Source organism: Papaver somniferum, chromosome 5 (genome assembly GCF_003573695.1).
Source record: "Papaver somniferum cultivar HN1 chromosome 5, ASM357369v1, whole genome shotgun sequence".
In the NCBI taxonomy this organism is placed as follows: Eukaryota; Viridiplantae; Streptophyta; class Magnoliopsida; order Ranunculales; family Papaveraceae; genus Papaver; species Papaver somniferum.
Genome location: NC_039362.1, coordinates 186,603,865 through 186,621,315, shown reverse-complemented (window position 1 = coordinate 186,621,315; position 17,451 = coordinate 186,603,865). Strand labels below are relative to the sequence as shown.

The window sequence follows — 17,451 nt, the reverse complement described above, 5'->3', positions numbered from 1 at the left end:
TAAGGTGTTAATCAAAGTTACTTCCTCCGATTCACTGATAGGCACATCTAATAATAGATTCTCCAACACACTGCAGGCTAAAGGATCATGAACTACATCGTCTAAAACGGTGGTATCCCTAGTCAAATCCTCATCCTTTTGAACAGGTGAATAATTATTAAAATTATTTGGATTTGTACTATAAACAAAACTATCATTATAAAGCTCAATCGGAGTAACAAATTCCTGATCACTGTGCCTACATATTTCATGTTCTTCATCAATACTATCCTCATCATAATCATCATTATAATAACATGAAAATGATTGAACCTCATCTAAACAAGTAATATTACCAATTCTAACCTCTTCATCTTGATTATTATAAAAATTATCCTCATTTTTACGGGTGATATAGGAAAGAATGTATTGGCAATCACGAGTAATTCGAGCTTCTCTTTCTTCCGTCTCTAATTCAAGCCTACGTGTTGACTCAGCAAACTCACGTGTTGACTCAGTTAACTTACATGTTGACTCAGCTAACCTCCTGAGGGTATCTTCTAAAGAATTTTCACTCATTTTTACCGTTCTCTCGTCCATAACTAAGTCATTTGTGTCCGCTAACTTATGTGTCGACTCAAGTAACTTACCGTTGACTCAAGTATCTTACGTGCTTCATCTAGAGGAGAAGAATTATAAGAATCTTGCTCGTATGACCGGTAGGCATGTGGATAGTAATTGGGATCAACATGGTATGACCCATAACCTTCAAAAGTTTGGTGTTCCCAACCACTATTCACACTATGGTCATAAAAAGAATAATGTTCATGTTACTCAGTCGAATAATCATTGTATTGGCTATACCAGTTCGACATCCTAACTGCAAGGGAAACAAACACAAAGAGGCTGACTCGACCACAACAAGCCTATTTTATCTAGCAAACAAAAAGCATGATGGCTCCCTTAGATTGTTTCTAGACCATCTTTTATTCTTTCGAAAAGGAATTCGTTACAATCTGAGCAAACCTCTCTGGAATCAATCCGAGTTAAAGTAAGTTGAATAGAGATGAGGGAAGCTCAGTGGAGCTTTGATACCCAAGGCCTCACCGGCGTTACAAGGCGGCGTATTCAACTCACAGAAACAATCATGAACTTCAAAGTATGCTCAAAAGAGTAACCAATATTTTCCGAACGACTTTCCTAATAAGCTCGTTACCCTATCGGTCTCGTTCTAGTCCAAATTTTAAGGATTAGGTTCGCGTAGGTTACGTGTTCCTAAGGAGGTCAAGAAGGAAACGGTGATGAAATCCGAGTCCTTATCTTGATTTGTCCAGGCCTTTCCCTTTACTAGAAAATTAAATCCGATTTCAGGTCCTCAACATATATGCATACGAAATCATCCAGTAAACTCGCTGACAGGGGATTTGCGGGTGTTTAGAATTATTACCTCCCGTTCCATACGGGGGATGAACCATTGAAGTCGACTTGGGCCACGACTCCTCTGTCATGTACGAACTTGAGGGGCTGAGGCGATATCGTAATCGCCGTCCTTCTCTGCAAACAGTTTATTTAAAACTACCCTTCCGTAGGGTTTTAAAAATAAAGTCCAATGTTCAATGTCCAAAAGAAAAGAAGAAAAACAAATGTCCAAAAATAAATTACAGTTTCTAAAAAAATAAAAATATTTACAAAATCTTCTTCTTAACTCCTTTTGGATTTCTCTTTTCTTTCCTTTTCGGGCTTTTCCTTTCTTTTCAGCACTTTCTCTTTTCCTTTATCTTAGCTCCAAATCCAAAAGCAAACAAAAATACCAAAACGCGTAAAAAAGAACAAATAAAATAAAACCTAAAAACAAATCTACAAACAAATCCGCGTCGGCGGCGCCAAAAATTGATGTGATTTTCAATTGAGTTGTAGTAATAATAGGTTCGTTGAGACTTGTGAAAGCAAAAGATTTTAGACTTATAAAACTTGAAAATAGAAAACTTATTGCAAAATTGATTTCAAGATATTAAAAATAACCAAGACACTGATTCCACTATTACACATGAATGAATGTGGTAAATAACCACAAAATCTAATTATCTTTTAAGTCCCTTATTTCTTAAATCACAAATAATCAGGAAAATTCTCAAATATTAATTGTATTCCCTAAGCATAGATTATCAATTGATTAAACAAAGTATAACCTATCAGATTGAATCACAACTAATTAAGAAAATTAGGCAAACAATTTAAAACTCTGCAAAAGCAGTGATTGAGTGAATTATAAATTAGAGAAAATAAAATAGTTACCAATTATTCATGCGTTAATATCTTCCTCATTGCCTTGGTTGTGGGAGAATTAGCTCATCATCATGTTGGAAACACACTCAAAATTCATTTTTATTGCTCAAAGGGTGTTTACAAAGATGAAATGGAGAAAAACTATTAAAAACCGGGTTTGTAACAGTTATAAGTGTTACAAACCGAACTGTTACAGGGAACGATGGAAACTAATTGTCGTTTTTACGGTAGCAAAACGACTGCCTCTGTGGGTCTATGTTCTTGGTGTTCTTCAGCTTATGCAGCAGCAGAAAAGATTTCTCTGCAGCTCTGATATACGCACATTTCTTCTCCAAACTCTCCCCTCCTCCCTCTGCTTCTCTACGTACACCTTAAATAGCCTCCCAGAATCGAAAATAATCCTCCATAACTCCACCAAATCTTCCATTACTCGATATTGAAGAAAAATGTTCTCGGAAATATTTTCTTCCCCTGTTTCACGAGATTCCGTGTATCTTCCTCTTTGATCGAATTGAAAGCACTTACCAACCCTGTTGTAGTATAACAGGCTGGTATATATCCAAAACAAGAGAAAATCCGACCAAATATCCATGAGTTTAATGGAGAATATCTTCCCATGCACGTATGCCTCTGTCTTCTTCAACACGAGAATCTAGCCAATTTTATCCGACAAAATAAGCCATACCATGTCTGTTAAGACCAGTCACATCATCCCAACAATTCTCAGCCATTGAGTCTGTCTAAAATGTCCTCAAATCTCGAACAAAAAATTCTGCAGGTGAGAAACAAGTTTCCAGCCAAAGTTTAGTTTCAAATGAGGAAGAAGATGGTTGCCCCTATCCAGAGTATGGGTGCCTTTAACAGCTAGGGTGCCTGGGGGTGCCCTTATCCAAAATGAGGGTGCCTTTAGTACTTTTCCAGGGAGGTGCCCCGAGCAACTTTTCGAGCCGAATTTTCCAAAAATGTTTATTTTCCAAAAATACCTACAAACACATAAAACACCATAATAAGTACGAAATCGAGTACCAACAATACAGAATATTGAGGACAAATTGGACACAAAAATGTGTCTATCCTGTTTGTGACTACTTGTTATGTCTTTCCTATCGGAGATATTAATATCAAGCTAATCAGTCTGATTGTACTCGTATGATAGAAGATGCAAGATCAGAACATATAACTACGATAAAAGTAGTATCGGTCTGGCTTCACAATCCCAATGAAGTATTTAAGTCGTTAACCTGGTTTTAGAAGAAGAAAACCAAAGGTTAAAGGAGAAACGACTCTATCGCGCAAACTAGTATCACAGTGAAGTGTGGGGATTAGTTTTGCACAATACTAGATGTCTCCTTTATATAGTCTTTCAAATCAGGGTTTTGCCTTGGTCACAAAGCAAACAATATCCACCATTAGATGAAAAAATGATTTAGATTCAAGCTAATATTTCTCAACCGTTAGATCGAAAACTTAGCTTTTTATACACAAATAAAATGCACGCTTTTAGGTTTGAACCGTACCGAAACGTGTACATTGTTGGTTCAACAATAGTTAACCAAAAGGTTAGCCATATGAGCATTTCATACCATATTCGTATATTCCCTAAATTTAGAAATAATAATTCTTTTCTTACAATATTCTTTTTTTATTTCTTTATGAAATATAACATATTAATTAATAAATCAAAATATTGAGATCTGTTCATTGTCTTCTATTGGGTTGCACTTTCAGTTTTTCCTGACATTTTTTTTTGTTCCTCATATTCAAAGTTTTGCTAAATATCATGTCTAGTTCATCATGATTATCTATTAATGATTGTATCTTGACTATTGGGCATAATTAGAAATCATTTTCTTTCTTTGCGGAAGAGGAGGTACGCATCCGATATTTACAGGTAATTTTCTACAATTTTATGTATTTTGATTTTAAATTTTAATCATTTATCAAAATTTGATCAATACCTTTTTATTTACTTTGGAATCGTATACTGCAATTAGGTTAGTTTAATTGGTAGTAGAATATTTGGGAAATGTACTTATGATTAATATATTTGTAAGAAATGTAATTTGGACATTGGACATTTTTTTAATTAATTTAATAGTTGATTTGATTTTATGATGAAATCGTGATAAAAAAATATTTTGATGCGATTTCATTCGATATATTTAAGAATTTTAGTGTTAAATACATTTTTGGTAATGATATGAGATTTTATTAGATTTAAATATTTTAGGTAAAATGAACTATTGGATTTGATTGGCTAAAAAATATATTGTGGGGCCGAAAATATTTTCCTCAAATTTTATTGGCCGAAATTTTATTGTATTACCAAAAATTTATTTATGGTGGGGACAGAATCAACCAGAAGCTCCAATTAACCACGTCGCTCGAAAAAACTCTATTTTTATATAGAGAATATATAGGTTCAAATGGGACTCCAAGTCATATATACTATGGAGATGCGAGAATCATGCTTTTGAAGTATTCATCCCACGACATGATATCCTAAAGGGAGTAAAGGTTGAGTTTAATTTTTAAACTCTTAATGATGTTTATATCTCTATTTATAGTGGAGTACTTTCAGGAGTACTCTTGATAAAATCACCTATGAGAATGTGAAAGTGTGGCCGCTTTCTATGAGAATATGGGCAGTTCTTTATATCATTCATTAAACTGGGATACAAGCACATGGTCGTAATGTGCTGGCTTTAGACTTTACACTAGTATAGTCATGTGTGTTAAGTAATCTTTTTATCTCCTAGAGTTCAAGACTCATGTTCACTCTATGCTCAGATTTTAAGAGAGCCTTTTAACACTATGTAAAGGTTCAAGTCGCGAGACACCTTTGCTTATGCACAACTCTGTATGTTCTTGCTCAATGTTTTGAAAAATATAAGTGGGGATTGTTGGGAATATATGTATAATTTTTTTTATTAATTTCCAATAAATTAGTGTCTCATTTAAATGGTTTTATTATGACATTTATTCTTCCTTTAAAGAATAAATTTATTACGTTTTTAATGTTAAAAACCGTTTTTTAATTGGTTAATGATGCTAATTAACAACTTATAAATACATTTCATTTAATATTATTTAATTCTTTGACTATTATAAATCAGATTTTGATGAAAAGAATTTAGAGAGTTGATGAAACCTTTTTTCTATAGAGAGAGTTTCATCTTTTATGTTACTTGAATTTCAAAGAAAAATGAATTTTTGTGAGAAAGAAAAACAAGTGTGTGACATCCTTGGTTTTTCTAAAGAGTTTCTGAGCAAGAATGAAGTGTAGAAGTTTCACATCCTCTCACCGTGCAAAGAGTGATTATGTAAGAGATTGATCTCGGCTGTCTTATCCTGGGGACGAACGCGCCATTGAAGAACTGCTTGCACAATCTTGGGCAGAGCCGTGAAACGTCTTAAAGAAAGCGACCTAGTCCGCGACTCAGCCATAACATTTGTTTCGTGTTTGGTTTTTATTATTTTTGTGCAGGCATAATTCAACAATTGTTCCAACATGTAGTCTTTAGCTCTTGAAGTCACACTTCTTGCTGAATATTTTGATGTATGTTGAAGACCATATCATTTCTAAGCTTCCCTAAGTTCTAATATACAATAGAATAATAGATTTTGAAAAAGCGGGGGTCTAACAACACCACCCAATATTTCGCTTAACAATCTGTATGGACAAAATCGAATATACTTTTAAGAGAATCAACAAGACTCAATCAATTAAAAGTACATCAACGAGTTTATATCTCTCTCTCTTGATTTGATTCCCTCAAACAGAAACTGCGAGTACTAATCATATACAAGGAATAACTTGGATGGTACCAAAGACCAATATCCAAGGATCAATCAATGACAATCAACAACCAAAGGTTGGATTATTCTAATTGATGATCTAATGCACAACCTGTATTATTTCAATTATAAAGATAAAACAATATAATGCGGAAACTGAAATTACACAGACACTAGAAATTTTGTTAACGAGGAAACCGCAAATGCATAAAAACCCCGGGACCTAGTCCAGATTGAACACACACTGTATTAAGCCGCTACAGACACTAGCCTACTCCAAGCTAACTTCGGACTAGACTGTAGTTGAACCCCAATCAGTCTCCCATTGATCCAAGGTACAGTTGTACTCCCTACGCCTCTGATACCAGCATGATACTGCGCACTTGATTCCCTTAGCTGATCTCACCCACAAGTAAGAGTTGTTACGACCCAAAATCGCAGGCTTTGAAAATAAACAAATATGTCTCACACAGACAAGTCTATCAAAGGATCAATCTGTCTCCCACAGAAAAACCCTGAATTTTTGGTTCCGTCTTTTGATAATAATCAAGGTGAACAAGAACCAATTGATAATCCGGTCTTATATTCCCGAAGATAAGCCTAGATAAATGAATCACCTCATAACAATCCTAATCGTATGGTAGCGAAACAAGATGTTGCGGAATCACAAACAATGAGACGAAGATGTTTGTGACTACTTTTTATATCTTGCCTATCGGAGATATTAATCTCGATACAATCAATTTGACTGTACTCGTACGATAGAAGATGCAAAATCAGATCACACGACTACGATAAAAGTAGTATCGGTCTGGCTTCACAATCCCAATGAAGTTTTTAAGTCGTTAACCTGGTTTTAGAAGAAGAAAACCAAAGGTTAAAGGAGAAACGACTCTAGCACGCAAACTAGTATCACACGCGAAGTGTGAAGATTAGTCTTGCACAATACTAGATGTCTCCTTTATATAGTCTTTCAAATCAGGGTTTTTCCTTGGTCACAAAGCAAACAATATCCACCGTTAGATGAAAACCTAATTTAGCTTCAAGCTAATATTTCTCAACCGTTAGATCGAAAACTTAGTTTGTTATACAAAAATGAAATGCATGCTTTTAAGTTTGTTAACCGTACCCAAACGTGTACATTGTTGGTTCAACAATAGTTAACCAAAAGGTTAGCCATATGAGAATTTCATACCAACCATATTCTTCTTCACCATAACTAGTTAAAATGACTTCAAATGAACTAGTTAGAGAGTCTTTCAATTGAAAGGAAATCTTATGTACTACACAAGACACAATTGAAGCAAAGATGATTTTATTCACTTGAATCAGTTCATGAACTTTTATTGCCACATTTTACAAACTGCATTCCTTAGTCTTTATAAGATTAAGTTCAGAAATCATCTTCAGATATATAATCTTCTTAAATTCGCACACTAGTTTTGCGAACTTAAGCAACCGGGCGGAGTTTACAAACTCCAGCAGAAAATCTCGGCAAAGACTTTCCGCCGGTTCGTGGACTGGTACTCACGCAACAAGTTTGTCAACTCCAGCAGAATTTTTCGGGATGAGAAGTTCGGCAGTTCGCGTATTGAGTTCGCGGACTTGGAAACAAGCCATTCCTCCGGTTTATCTTGATCAACAAAGTTCACAAACTTTGGTTCAAGGGATAGGACTTATGCACATATGTGTTTCCAAAACAATACTTATGTCCATCATTGGTTATGTAATCTAAACTCTCATTCCAACCATTGAAACATTCTTAGAGGATGTTATATAGTTGTTACACCATTTCTCGTCAAAGCAATTTTCAAAGTGATTGAAACATATCATGACTTTCGTCACCAGGTAAAGATAAATATGGTCGAAGCGAAACGCTTACCACCACATATTTTGAGATATAGATAGGAGAGGTATACTCGGCTCGAAATACCAAATGTGTATAATCTAAGTCTATATATAGCATACGACTTTTTGTCTCAAGAGGTAGGAGATAGAGTAGATAGACTTTTGAGTGACAGATGAGTTCGAGTCTTCACCTACCTTTTTGTCGAGAAGTTCCACCGGTTCCTTGAGTAGCTCTTCTTCTTGTATGATGAATCTCTATGAAGTTCTTGAGCTCAATTACACTTTTTATCCTAGTCCGAGACTTAGCTATAGTAGACTAGAAATCAAGATTTATAGTTTTGATCACTAACATTGACAAACATGATCGAGATAGAAACGCATGCGAGTTTGACCGAGAAATGATCTAATGGGTTTATCTTATTATCCACCTAACTAAAAATTCAAACTAAAATAGGTGCGGACACATATTAAATCCTTCAACCGCGTCCGTCCACTTTATTACTGCCTGATCTCAGAATCTTCTCTTTTCAAGTTAATTATTTTCATATCCTCATCAAGCCCAATTTATATGTAACTTGCGGAACAAGTTTTGGGAATTTTTCCAAATTCCAATACAGAGTTCGATACAGGTTTCTGCGGTTGTCTGATAGCTACCTATGGAAAACAAACTAAAAGTAAAGCCTCCCACATTCGAAGTTCAACAATAAAAACTGCGAAAGAATTAAATCTAGCGAACAATAGCAAGAAAATAGCCAACTCATGTATGAAACTATTGCAAGATGTCTAGGTAAGGAGTCAAAGAGCAAGAATTTTGTATTCTGTCCGATCTCAATCGACAGGGTTCTTTGTTTACTAGCTTCTAAAAGCCACAACCATCTAAATTTTTTTAACTCTAAACTCATTGAATCATTATGCCAAGCACGAACTGAACCCAAAATAATTTGGTGATAATGATCACGTACAGTTCCATTTTTGCAGGATTAGGATTTTTTTAGTACACATAACGAGTTTTCTAAAGATTCCAATGACTTAACCACGGATAGCCCATTGCATATATTTTTAGCGCCCAAATACTTATTCATACAGGCCCAGTTTATCAGGAAGAACACCGCAAACATAGCACGAGGAAAGATGAGAAAGAAGAATTCGTACAGTTTCCCAACCCCTTAGAAAAAATTTCTCCCTTTCGTTTGGTAAAACCATCTAAAATCTTATAGATCTTAACCAAAACCGCTTATTTCTTCCTCTATTTTCTCCTAAGTTATCTCAATTCTTATCTATTCTCTCTATTTCTTTTCTTCAATATCTAAATCTCTGGTTTGTTTTTCTTTGATTGGTTTATAATATCCTGGTAATTTCTGTTTTTCTTCAATTTCTTAGTTCTGGTGCTTTTTTTTTTTCTTATGTCTCCTCTTCGTATTTGGTAGATCATCGTAATCTCCTTTTGTTCTTTTGGAAGTTTCTTCTTTGTTTGCTGGAATTTTTCTGAGTCTGTTGCAAGGTTTAATCAATTGAGTTGTAGTTTGTTTTCCTCTCTAGACTTTTTTCAAGTTTTCAAGAAAAATATTCTTCTAATCACTTTCTGTTTGATTTCTATCATGGAAATTGATTTATTATGTTGTCTATTTGATAACCTTGATTTTGCACAACTTCCCAAGGACAGTCTCCAATCTGTTTGATTGAGATTGATTTTCTTTGTAATACTTTCAAGGGTCTCAACTTGATGATGATGACCATAACAGAACTCAAGCTATTGAATCTGAAGTTTTAGATGGATTTGCTCACTGTCAATCCATTACCAGCAAAGTGCCATCTCTCCTGAGTAAGGGTTTTAGCAGTTCTCTGGAGATTAATTGTCAAGCAATATTCACTGTTTTTGGCAAGTTTCACAGTGTTATTCCGATCGGGGGTGTTTACGTGGACGCCAATGGAGTCTTCGATGATATGAATTTCAAGTTGTCAGACGAAATTGACGGAACTCTCCAAACAAGGTATCTTATTAGACTTTTGCAGTACTGTCCTTCATGGTCCCACCCTAATTCTCTCAGAATTTATCATGTTTTATCTGACGAAGAAGACAATTTTGGTTGTCGGTTTCTTCACGTGAACTTTATTGTGGTCTTATCCTCTGCCCAAAGACAAATACTTTTGGATTATTATCTCTTTTTCCTCTGGAAATGTTCTTTAATTGTGCTTGTTTTTCTCTGGTTTGCTGATGAGAAAGATTACTTAATTTCTCTTGTTATTTTATTCGTGATATCCTGGATGTTCTCGTTCTATGAAAATTATAGTTCTCATTACATTAATGATGCCGTGCTTTCTATTATTATAATTTTGAAAGAAGTTCAGTTGCAAGTGCTTGATTATATGAAGATGGATTGTCAATTATTTGGGGTAATGAGTATTCATAGTGATATTAATATAGATGGTCCTCGCTGGCTAGTAATTCTTCTGAGTGTTGGCCTTTGCCTGCATTCTTGTGGGGTTGATAAGATAGAGGAGCTGTATGTTGGGGACTATGGAGGCATGGGTCAAAATCAGAAAGATGATCTCGTCCCTTATTGTACCAGTAGAGTCTTCTATAACTCTTAACCATCATAGCTCTAACCTCCCGACAGATATAATTAGATCTCTATTGGTTCTCTCGCGAGTGGAATGACTTACTCTCTCTGACCTTGACGGAAAATGATAGAATTCGATTGTTTAATTTGGAGGACGACGTTGTTTGGTTGTCTTATTATAACAATGGTTGTTTAGGAGTTTGTTTTGACGTTGATGGAAATTATTCCTGTTTGATTGTATTTCTTTGTGGTTTTTTACTTCGTGTTGTGAAAATTGAAGGAAAAGTTGATATTTTCTATTGGCATCCTGATCAGGAAATTTTGGTTAGATATGAAGCTTTTATGTGGTCTCCGGTGGAACTTCAGTGGTTTATGCATCATTTATGTGGAGTGGTTGTTCCTAAAACATTTTTCTCATTCAGTCTAATTCCTTGAATCCTTGGGATGGTTTGCTAGTCTTCAGTTTACTCTTATGCTGGACATATTTCGTTGTCATACCTTTAAGCTAGTTATCACCTTCGGGGACTTGAGATGTCTGTTCATATGGTTGGTACAAGTTTAGGATGAATCTGGTCATGCAACTTTTATTTGGGATGATTGTTCTTAAAGCTTCTCTTTTGATTCAGTTTAGTTCCTTGAGTTCTTGAGATGATTTGTTGGTCTTCAATTTAATCTTATGCTGGACATATTTCGCTGCCATACCTTTAAACCATTTATCACCTTCGGGGGCTTGGGATGTCAGTTCTTATGGTTGGTACAAGTTTAAGACGAATCTGGTTAATGATCTTGAGTGGTATGTTTGGCTATTTCAGTGGTTTGGATCTTCTTCCAGACAGTTTTCTGAGGAGTTTTTTATCATGTTCTTTTTTTCCAATCAGTCTAATAAAATCCTTCTGTTTGGAGGGAACATGTCTTGGTTTATCTTTATTAGTCATCTTTCTCTTTGGAGGAGTGATGCACCTTTGTATGTCACGCGTGGCTCATTTATGAGAATTAAATGTCAACATACACACATCCTGAAAGAGGCTCCAGTAGTGGTTGATTGTAATCATGGTCGAAGTGGCGTTGATAAAGTATTAGCGAATTTGAAGATTTCTTCATTAGAACTGGACCGATTGAGGATGTCTACTTTACTCCTTGGACGCAACAACTCTTGTCTCGACACATATCTTCACTTCCCTTTATTTCATTTTCCTCTTTGTTGTATGAGCTTACTTTCCTTGACTTGTGTTTTCCCCTGTAATGGTTCATCCTCCGGTCTAGTGTCTACTAACTGTGATGGCTAAATTTGTAACCGCTTGATTATAAGAAAAAATAAAAAATTAGGAAGAACACCACTACTGCCTAATCTCGAAATCTTTCCTTTCCAAGTTAAACTTATTTCCATCTTCTTAGCAAACCCTAACTTCTTGCGGAACAAGTTAGGGAATTTTGGGAACCTCCAGCTGAACAAGTTTTATACATGTATAACAGCTACGATAGGGTTTCTCTGCAATAGTCTATCTGGTAGATATGAAAAAGAAACTAAAAGTTAACCCTCCATCATTCAAAGTTCATGGATCACTAACAAAAAATACTTTCAAAGAATCAAATCTATCAGAAACTAGCAACAAAAGCACTGCCGATGCATGTATGAAACTAGTGCAAGATATCTGGCTAAATGAGTCGGAGAAAAAGAAATTTGTATTCTCTCCCTTTTCAATCGACATTTCTCTAGCTTAATAGCTTCTGGAGCAAGTGGTGAAACGTTAGAACATATATTAGGCTTCCTCAACACTGAAAACCTCGACCATCTGAATTCTATTAACTCTAAACTCATTGAATCGTTATGCGAATCACGAACTGAACCCAAACTCTCTTTTGTTGGCGGCGTTTGGATTGAAAAATCTTTTCCTATCAAACCTTCATTCGAAGATGTTGCCACCTCAGTATATAAAGCAGAAGCCAAAACTGTGGATTTCAAATACAAGGTATGGGATTTTCAACCTCTTGTCATTGCTCATAGTATTTATTTTAAATTTTTTTTTCCTTGAGCTTAGTATTTCGGTGAATTTTTTTTCAAGGAGTTTCGAATCAGGTCATGTGTATTTTCACACGATGACTTTGCTATATGCTATTATAAGTGGCATCAGCTCATGATGTTTAAAATTACCTTTCTCTATAAACTTTCATATTGTTTTATTTATTTTAATCTCTTTTATTTAGAGCAAAAAGGTGCATAAGAAGTTGAATAAGTGGGTTGAAAAGAAAACAAATGGATTAATTAAAAATCTTCTTCCTGATGGAGTAGTCGATGAACATACAAAATTTATATTGGCGAATGCACTCTATTTCAAAGGATGTTGGAGTCGAAATCCGTTTGATCAAAATCTAACAAAGGAATCCGAGTTCTATCTCCTGGAAGGGGATAAAACACTACAAGTTCCTTTCATGTCGTCCAATGCAAGACAATATATTACTTGTTATGACAGCTTCAAAATCCTTAAACTCCCGTGCGAATGTTCAGGAACACACATAAATGCTCGTGGTCCAAGTTTTTCCATGTATATAATTTTACCTGAACAACGAGATGGGCCTTGTGAACTTATAGAAGAGGCGAATTTTAATCCCTCTGGTTTTCTGCATACATATGTCCCAGTCAGCCAAAGTTTGGTGCCACCGAGAGAATTTAAGGTTCCGAAATTCAAGATCCTTTTTGATTTTGAAGCATCAAGAGTACTCATGGAGATGGGTATGGTTTTGCCTTTTGATTTATTCCAAGCTGAGCTAACAGAGATGTCTACTACTAGGAACTCTAATAAGATTCATGTCGACAAAGTTTTTCACAAGTGTTTCGTTGAAGTTGATGAAAAAGGAACTGAAGATGTTGCTTCTACTGCTGTTAAGGTGCAGAGATTGCGTTACGCGAAGATGCCTTGTAAACCTCCTCGTCTTGTTGATTTTGTGGAAGATCATCCATTCATGTTCATTATTAGAGACGAGCAAAGTGGTGTAGTGTTTTTCATGGAGCATGTCCTTAATCCTTTGTTAATTTCGCGATGACGACATGTGATCATCTTCCTAGCTCTATCCATGTTACTTTTTTTTGTTGTCTAAGCAACAAATTAATATTTTAACTAAGTTTTTTTTTATTGGCTAAGCAACAACTTAATGTTTTAACTAAGTTGATAATTAGTGTAATCCTAATCCCAGAGTTTAAGTTCTGTTACGGTTGAAGGGTCGTACATAAGGCACTAGTTTTTTTTTTTTTGAGCTATAACATATTGCATATTTGTCATTTAATTTTTTATACAATGTATATGATTGGTGTTCATCCTGAATTTCAAAGAATATTGTTGATTAAAGTTTATGCAGTAATATTGAATTCGAAAGATATGGATATTTTTCGTATATTGCAGGATATGGTTGATTCCATGTATTATGTGTAATCCTAATATTCCGATGGCTGTTGAAGACCATATCATCTCTAAGCTTCCCTAAGTTCCACAACGTAATAATATGTTTAAACTTAGAATTTTAAAACTCGGGTTGGACACAACGTAAAGCCTTGAACCGCTTCCCGCCATCACTGCCCAATCTCAAAATATTTTCTTTTCAAGTTAATTCATTGATAGACACATTTTTGTGTCTGAATTTTCCTCAGTGTCTCTATTGCTAGTGCTTGATTTTGTACTTATTATGGTGTTTTTATGTTTGTGTAGGTGTTTTTGGATAAATACACTTGTGTGGAAAAAGTTGCTCAAAAAGTGCTATTTGGACCCCAGGAGGACATTTGTTTTACGGACCCCCAGATTTGGCTAAGGGACACCCAAGGTTACGCGTAGCCCAAATTCATCCTCAGCACCCAAATTTGTCCTCAGCACCCATCTTCTATTCGCACCCAAGAAAAGGATAGGGGCACTTCATCTTCAACAGTTCAAAAATAAAAATGACGAGAAAAGTATTCACTTCACTGGCAGATTTTTCGATCGGATTTTAGAGGAGTTTTTAGGCGATTCAATCGCTGAAACTTCATGGGTAGTTGTGATATGTCCTAACAGAGCTGGTATGGGTGTTTGTTTCGATCAAATTTGGCTGGATAACTTGGTTTAATCCAAACAGGGAGTTGGATGAAAAACATGAGCTTGCACGAGTTGTTAGGAATTTAAACGTGTTCTGCTCATGTTTGATGACTCGAGCAACACTTTGGACCTTGACAAAGATAAATAAGGAGATTTTGCAGATGTAGAAACGCGTGAGAAGCTAAATCAGGGAAGAAAATATTCCCAGAATATTTTTCATCAAGGCCGAGTTAAGAGAGAATTATCTTGAGTTATAGCGAGATTTCTTGGTGCTACTGGGTATAAATAGGTTCCTAGGATCACATAGAAGCGTTATGGAGAGATTGGGGATCGTTTAGAGCAAACCCGCTTTAATCATTATTTTCTCCTATTTCATCACTTGTAAACACTTTTGAGCAATGCAAAATTATTCTGAGTGTGTTTCCAATATGCGGAGCTAAACCCAATCCTTGGGGCTATGGAGGAAGCCGTTGTTTCGGTAAAAGTGATATATTTTTATTAATTAATTACAAAAACTCTATTATGATTTTTTCATTGAACTAAAAATTGTTTATATGATTTTGATTAGTTAGGTGTATTTTCTCTTGATTAGAATATGCTTGCTTTAGGGTTTTGATATTCTATGCTTGGATTAACATCTATTCTTTTGGAAATCTACATGTCTAGGCAATACTATTAGAATCAATCTGAATGTTGAGTTGCATAATTATTGTTTTATTAAATCACTAATATCAACCAATGGTGGATTCCTAGTCCTATTCTCTCCATAATTTTCACAACATCTTTTAGTTCGCTATTTTTATTTATTAAAAAAAAATCTAAAAATCCGCTTTCACAAGTCTTGAACGAATCATACTACTACAACAATTTTGAAAACACATCAAATTTTTGGCGCCGCCGACGCGGACTTGTCTTTAGGCTAGAGTTTTTAGATTTTTTTTTTAGGTTTTTATTTGTTCTTCTTTATGTTTTTGGGTTTTTGTATTTTTCTTTCAGATTTTGGAATTTGGAGAGAAAGAAAATTTTTCTAAAGCTTTTGGTGAATACTCAAAGACTGGAGTAAAAGGAAAAGCGAAAGGAGCGGAAGAAGAAGATTTTTTCCTTTTATAAAAAAAAAGAGAAAAAAAAAGAGAGACATTTTTATTTTTGTAGATTTTTTTTTTTAGATTTTTTTTTCTTTTGCACTTTATATTTTTGGACTTTGGACTTTACATTTTGGGACATTATTTTTCTTAAACCCTACAGAAGGGTAGTTTAAATATAAACTGTTTGCAGAGAAGGACGGTGATTACGATATCACCTCGGCCCCTCGGGTTCGTACATGACATAGGAGTCGTGGCCCGAGTCGACTACAAAGGTTCATCCCCCGTCTGGTACGGGAGGTAAGTTTGTCGAAACACTCGCGAATCCCCTGTCAGCAAGTTACTGTCTTCCTTCGTATGCATATATGTTGAGGACTTGAAAACGGCTGCTTTAATTTCCTAGTAAAGGGCAAGGACTGGCCATACAAAATAAGGGTTCCGATTTCATCACCGTTCTCTTCTTGCCCGCCTTAGGAAAACGACACCAAACGCGAACCTAAGCCTAAAATTTTGACAAGAACGAGACCGATAGGGTAACGAGCTTAACAGGAAAGTCATTCGAAAGATGTTGGTTACTCTTTTAAGCATACTTCGAAGTTCTTGACAGTTACTGTAAGTTGAATGCGTGACTGCGCCGCCTTGTAATACCGGTGAGGCCTTGGGTATCAAAGCTCCACCGAGATTCCCTCGCCTCTATTCAACTTACTTTAAATCGGATTGATTCCAGAGGGGTTTGCTTAAATTGTAATGAATTCCCGTTCGAAGGATTAGAAGCTGGTCTAGAAACAATCTAAGTGGAGCCATCATGCTTTTTGTTTGCTAGAAATCAGTAGGTTTGCTGTGGTGGAGTCAACCTTGTTTGTGTTTGCATAGAACATCCCTTCCGTTTTATGACTTTTCTTTTTGATTTTGTTTTTCTAGTGTATGCCCGAAGTTTTTAAACGGGCTTGGAAAAGAAACACTATAGGTCGTTTGATTAGTGAAAAACCTAGTAGTTCTTCTTGTGAAGGCGGGGAGCTCGAAGACTCTTCTTTTGAGAGCCCCGTTTTTGGAAACTTCAGTTTTGAGAATCTGTCTCTTCGTGAGGAAAGTACCCCTAGTACTCCTAGTCCTTTGGTAGTGCCAGAAATGAAAACTTTGAAAGCTTTTCTAAACCCTATCTCTTAGGTTCTAAGGTCATCATATATACTAATCATGCTTCTTTGAAATATATTTTGTCTAAGAAGGATACAAAACCTAGATTGATTAGGTGGATCCTTTTGTTGCAAGAGTTTTCTCCAGACATTAGATACAAAAAGGGTGCCGAAAATATTGTAGCAAACCACTTGTCTAGGCTAGTTGTTAGTTCCCCTGATGATTCCCTTCCTATAAGGGATAGCTTTCCTGATGAACAATTTTTCTTTGTTACCCAATTACCTTGGTATGCGAATATAGTGAACTATCTTGTTACTGGTCGAATGCCCCAACATTGGGGTAAACAAGATCGTTCTAGGTTTTTAGATGAGGTTAAGCACTTCTTCTGGGATGATCCTTATTTGTTTAAGTATTGTCCAGACCATATTATTAGGAGATGTATACCTGAGAGTGACCAGTCCAGTATTATTTCCTTTTGTCGTGATCATGCTTGTGGGGGTCACTTTAGTGCTAGGAAAACTGCTGCTAAGATATTGCAGTGTGGATTCTATTGGCCTTCGTTGTTTAAAGACTCCCACAGTTATTGTGTGACTTGTGAACGTTGCCAGAAATTAGGAACCATTTCCCGTAGGAACATGATGCCCTTGAACTCTATTTTTGTTGTGGAGGTCTTTGACGTGTGGGGTATTGACTTTATGGGTC

At 35.6% G+C, this 17,451-nt stretch overlaps 1 protein-coding gene across 1 annotated transcript; it reads left to right on the top strand.

Annotated features, from left to right (window-relative positions):
* Positions 1-8,670: 8,670 nt before the first annotated feature.
* On the top strand, positions 8,671-13,514 carry LOC113280323 (serpin-Z1C-like). Its single transcript, XM_026528967.1, has 5 exons — positions 8,671-8,698; positions 9,623-9,902; positions 10,203-10,415; positions 12,190-12,442; positions 12,678-13,514. Exons 1-5 carry the CDS (start codon positions 8,671-8,673, stop codon positions 13,512-13,514), a joined length of 1,611 nt encoding a protein of 536 aa, XP_026384752.1.
* Positions 13,515-17,451: the final 3,937 nt, after the last annotated feature.

Excerpts from the sequence above, each read along its gene's own strand:
- LOC113280323 (XM_026528967.1), top strand. The coding sequence starts at position 8,671 with ATGTATGAAACTATTGCAAGATGTCTAG. Across the intron at positions 10,416-12,189 it reads GTTGATAAGATAGAGGAGCT|CTTAATAGCTTCTGGAGCAA; the intron begins GTATGTTGGGGA and ends ACATTTCTCTAG. Across the intron at positions 12,443-12,677 it reads CTGTGGATTTCAAATACAAG|AGCAAAAAGGTGCATAAGAA; the intron begins GTATGGGATTTT and ends TCTTTTATTTAG.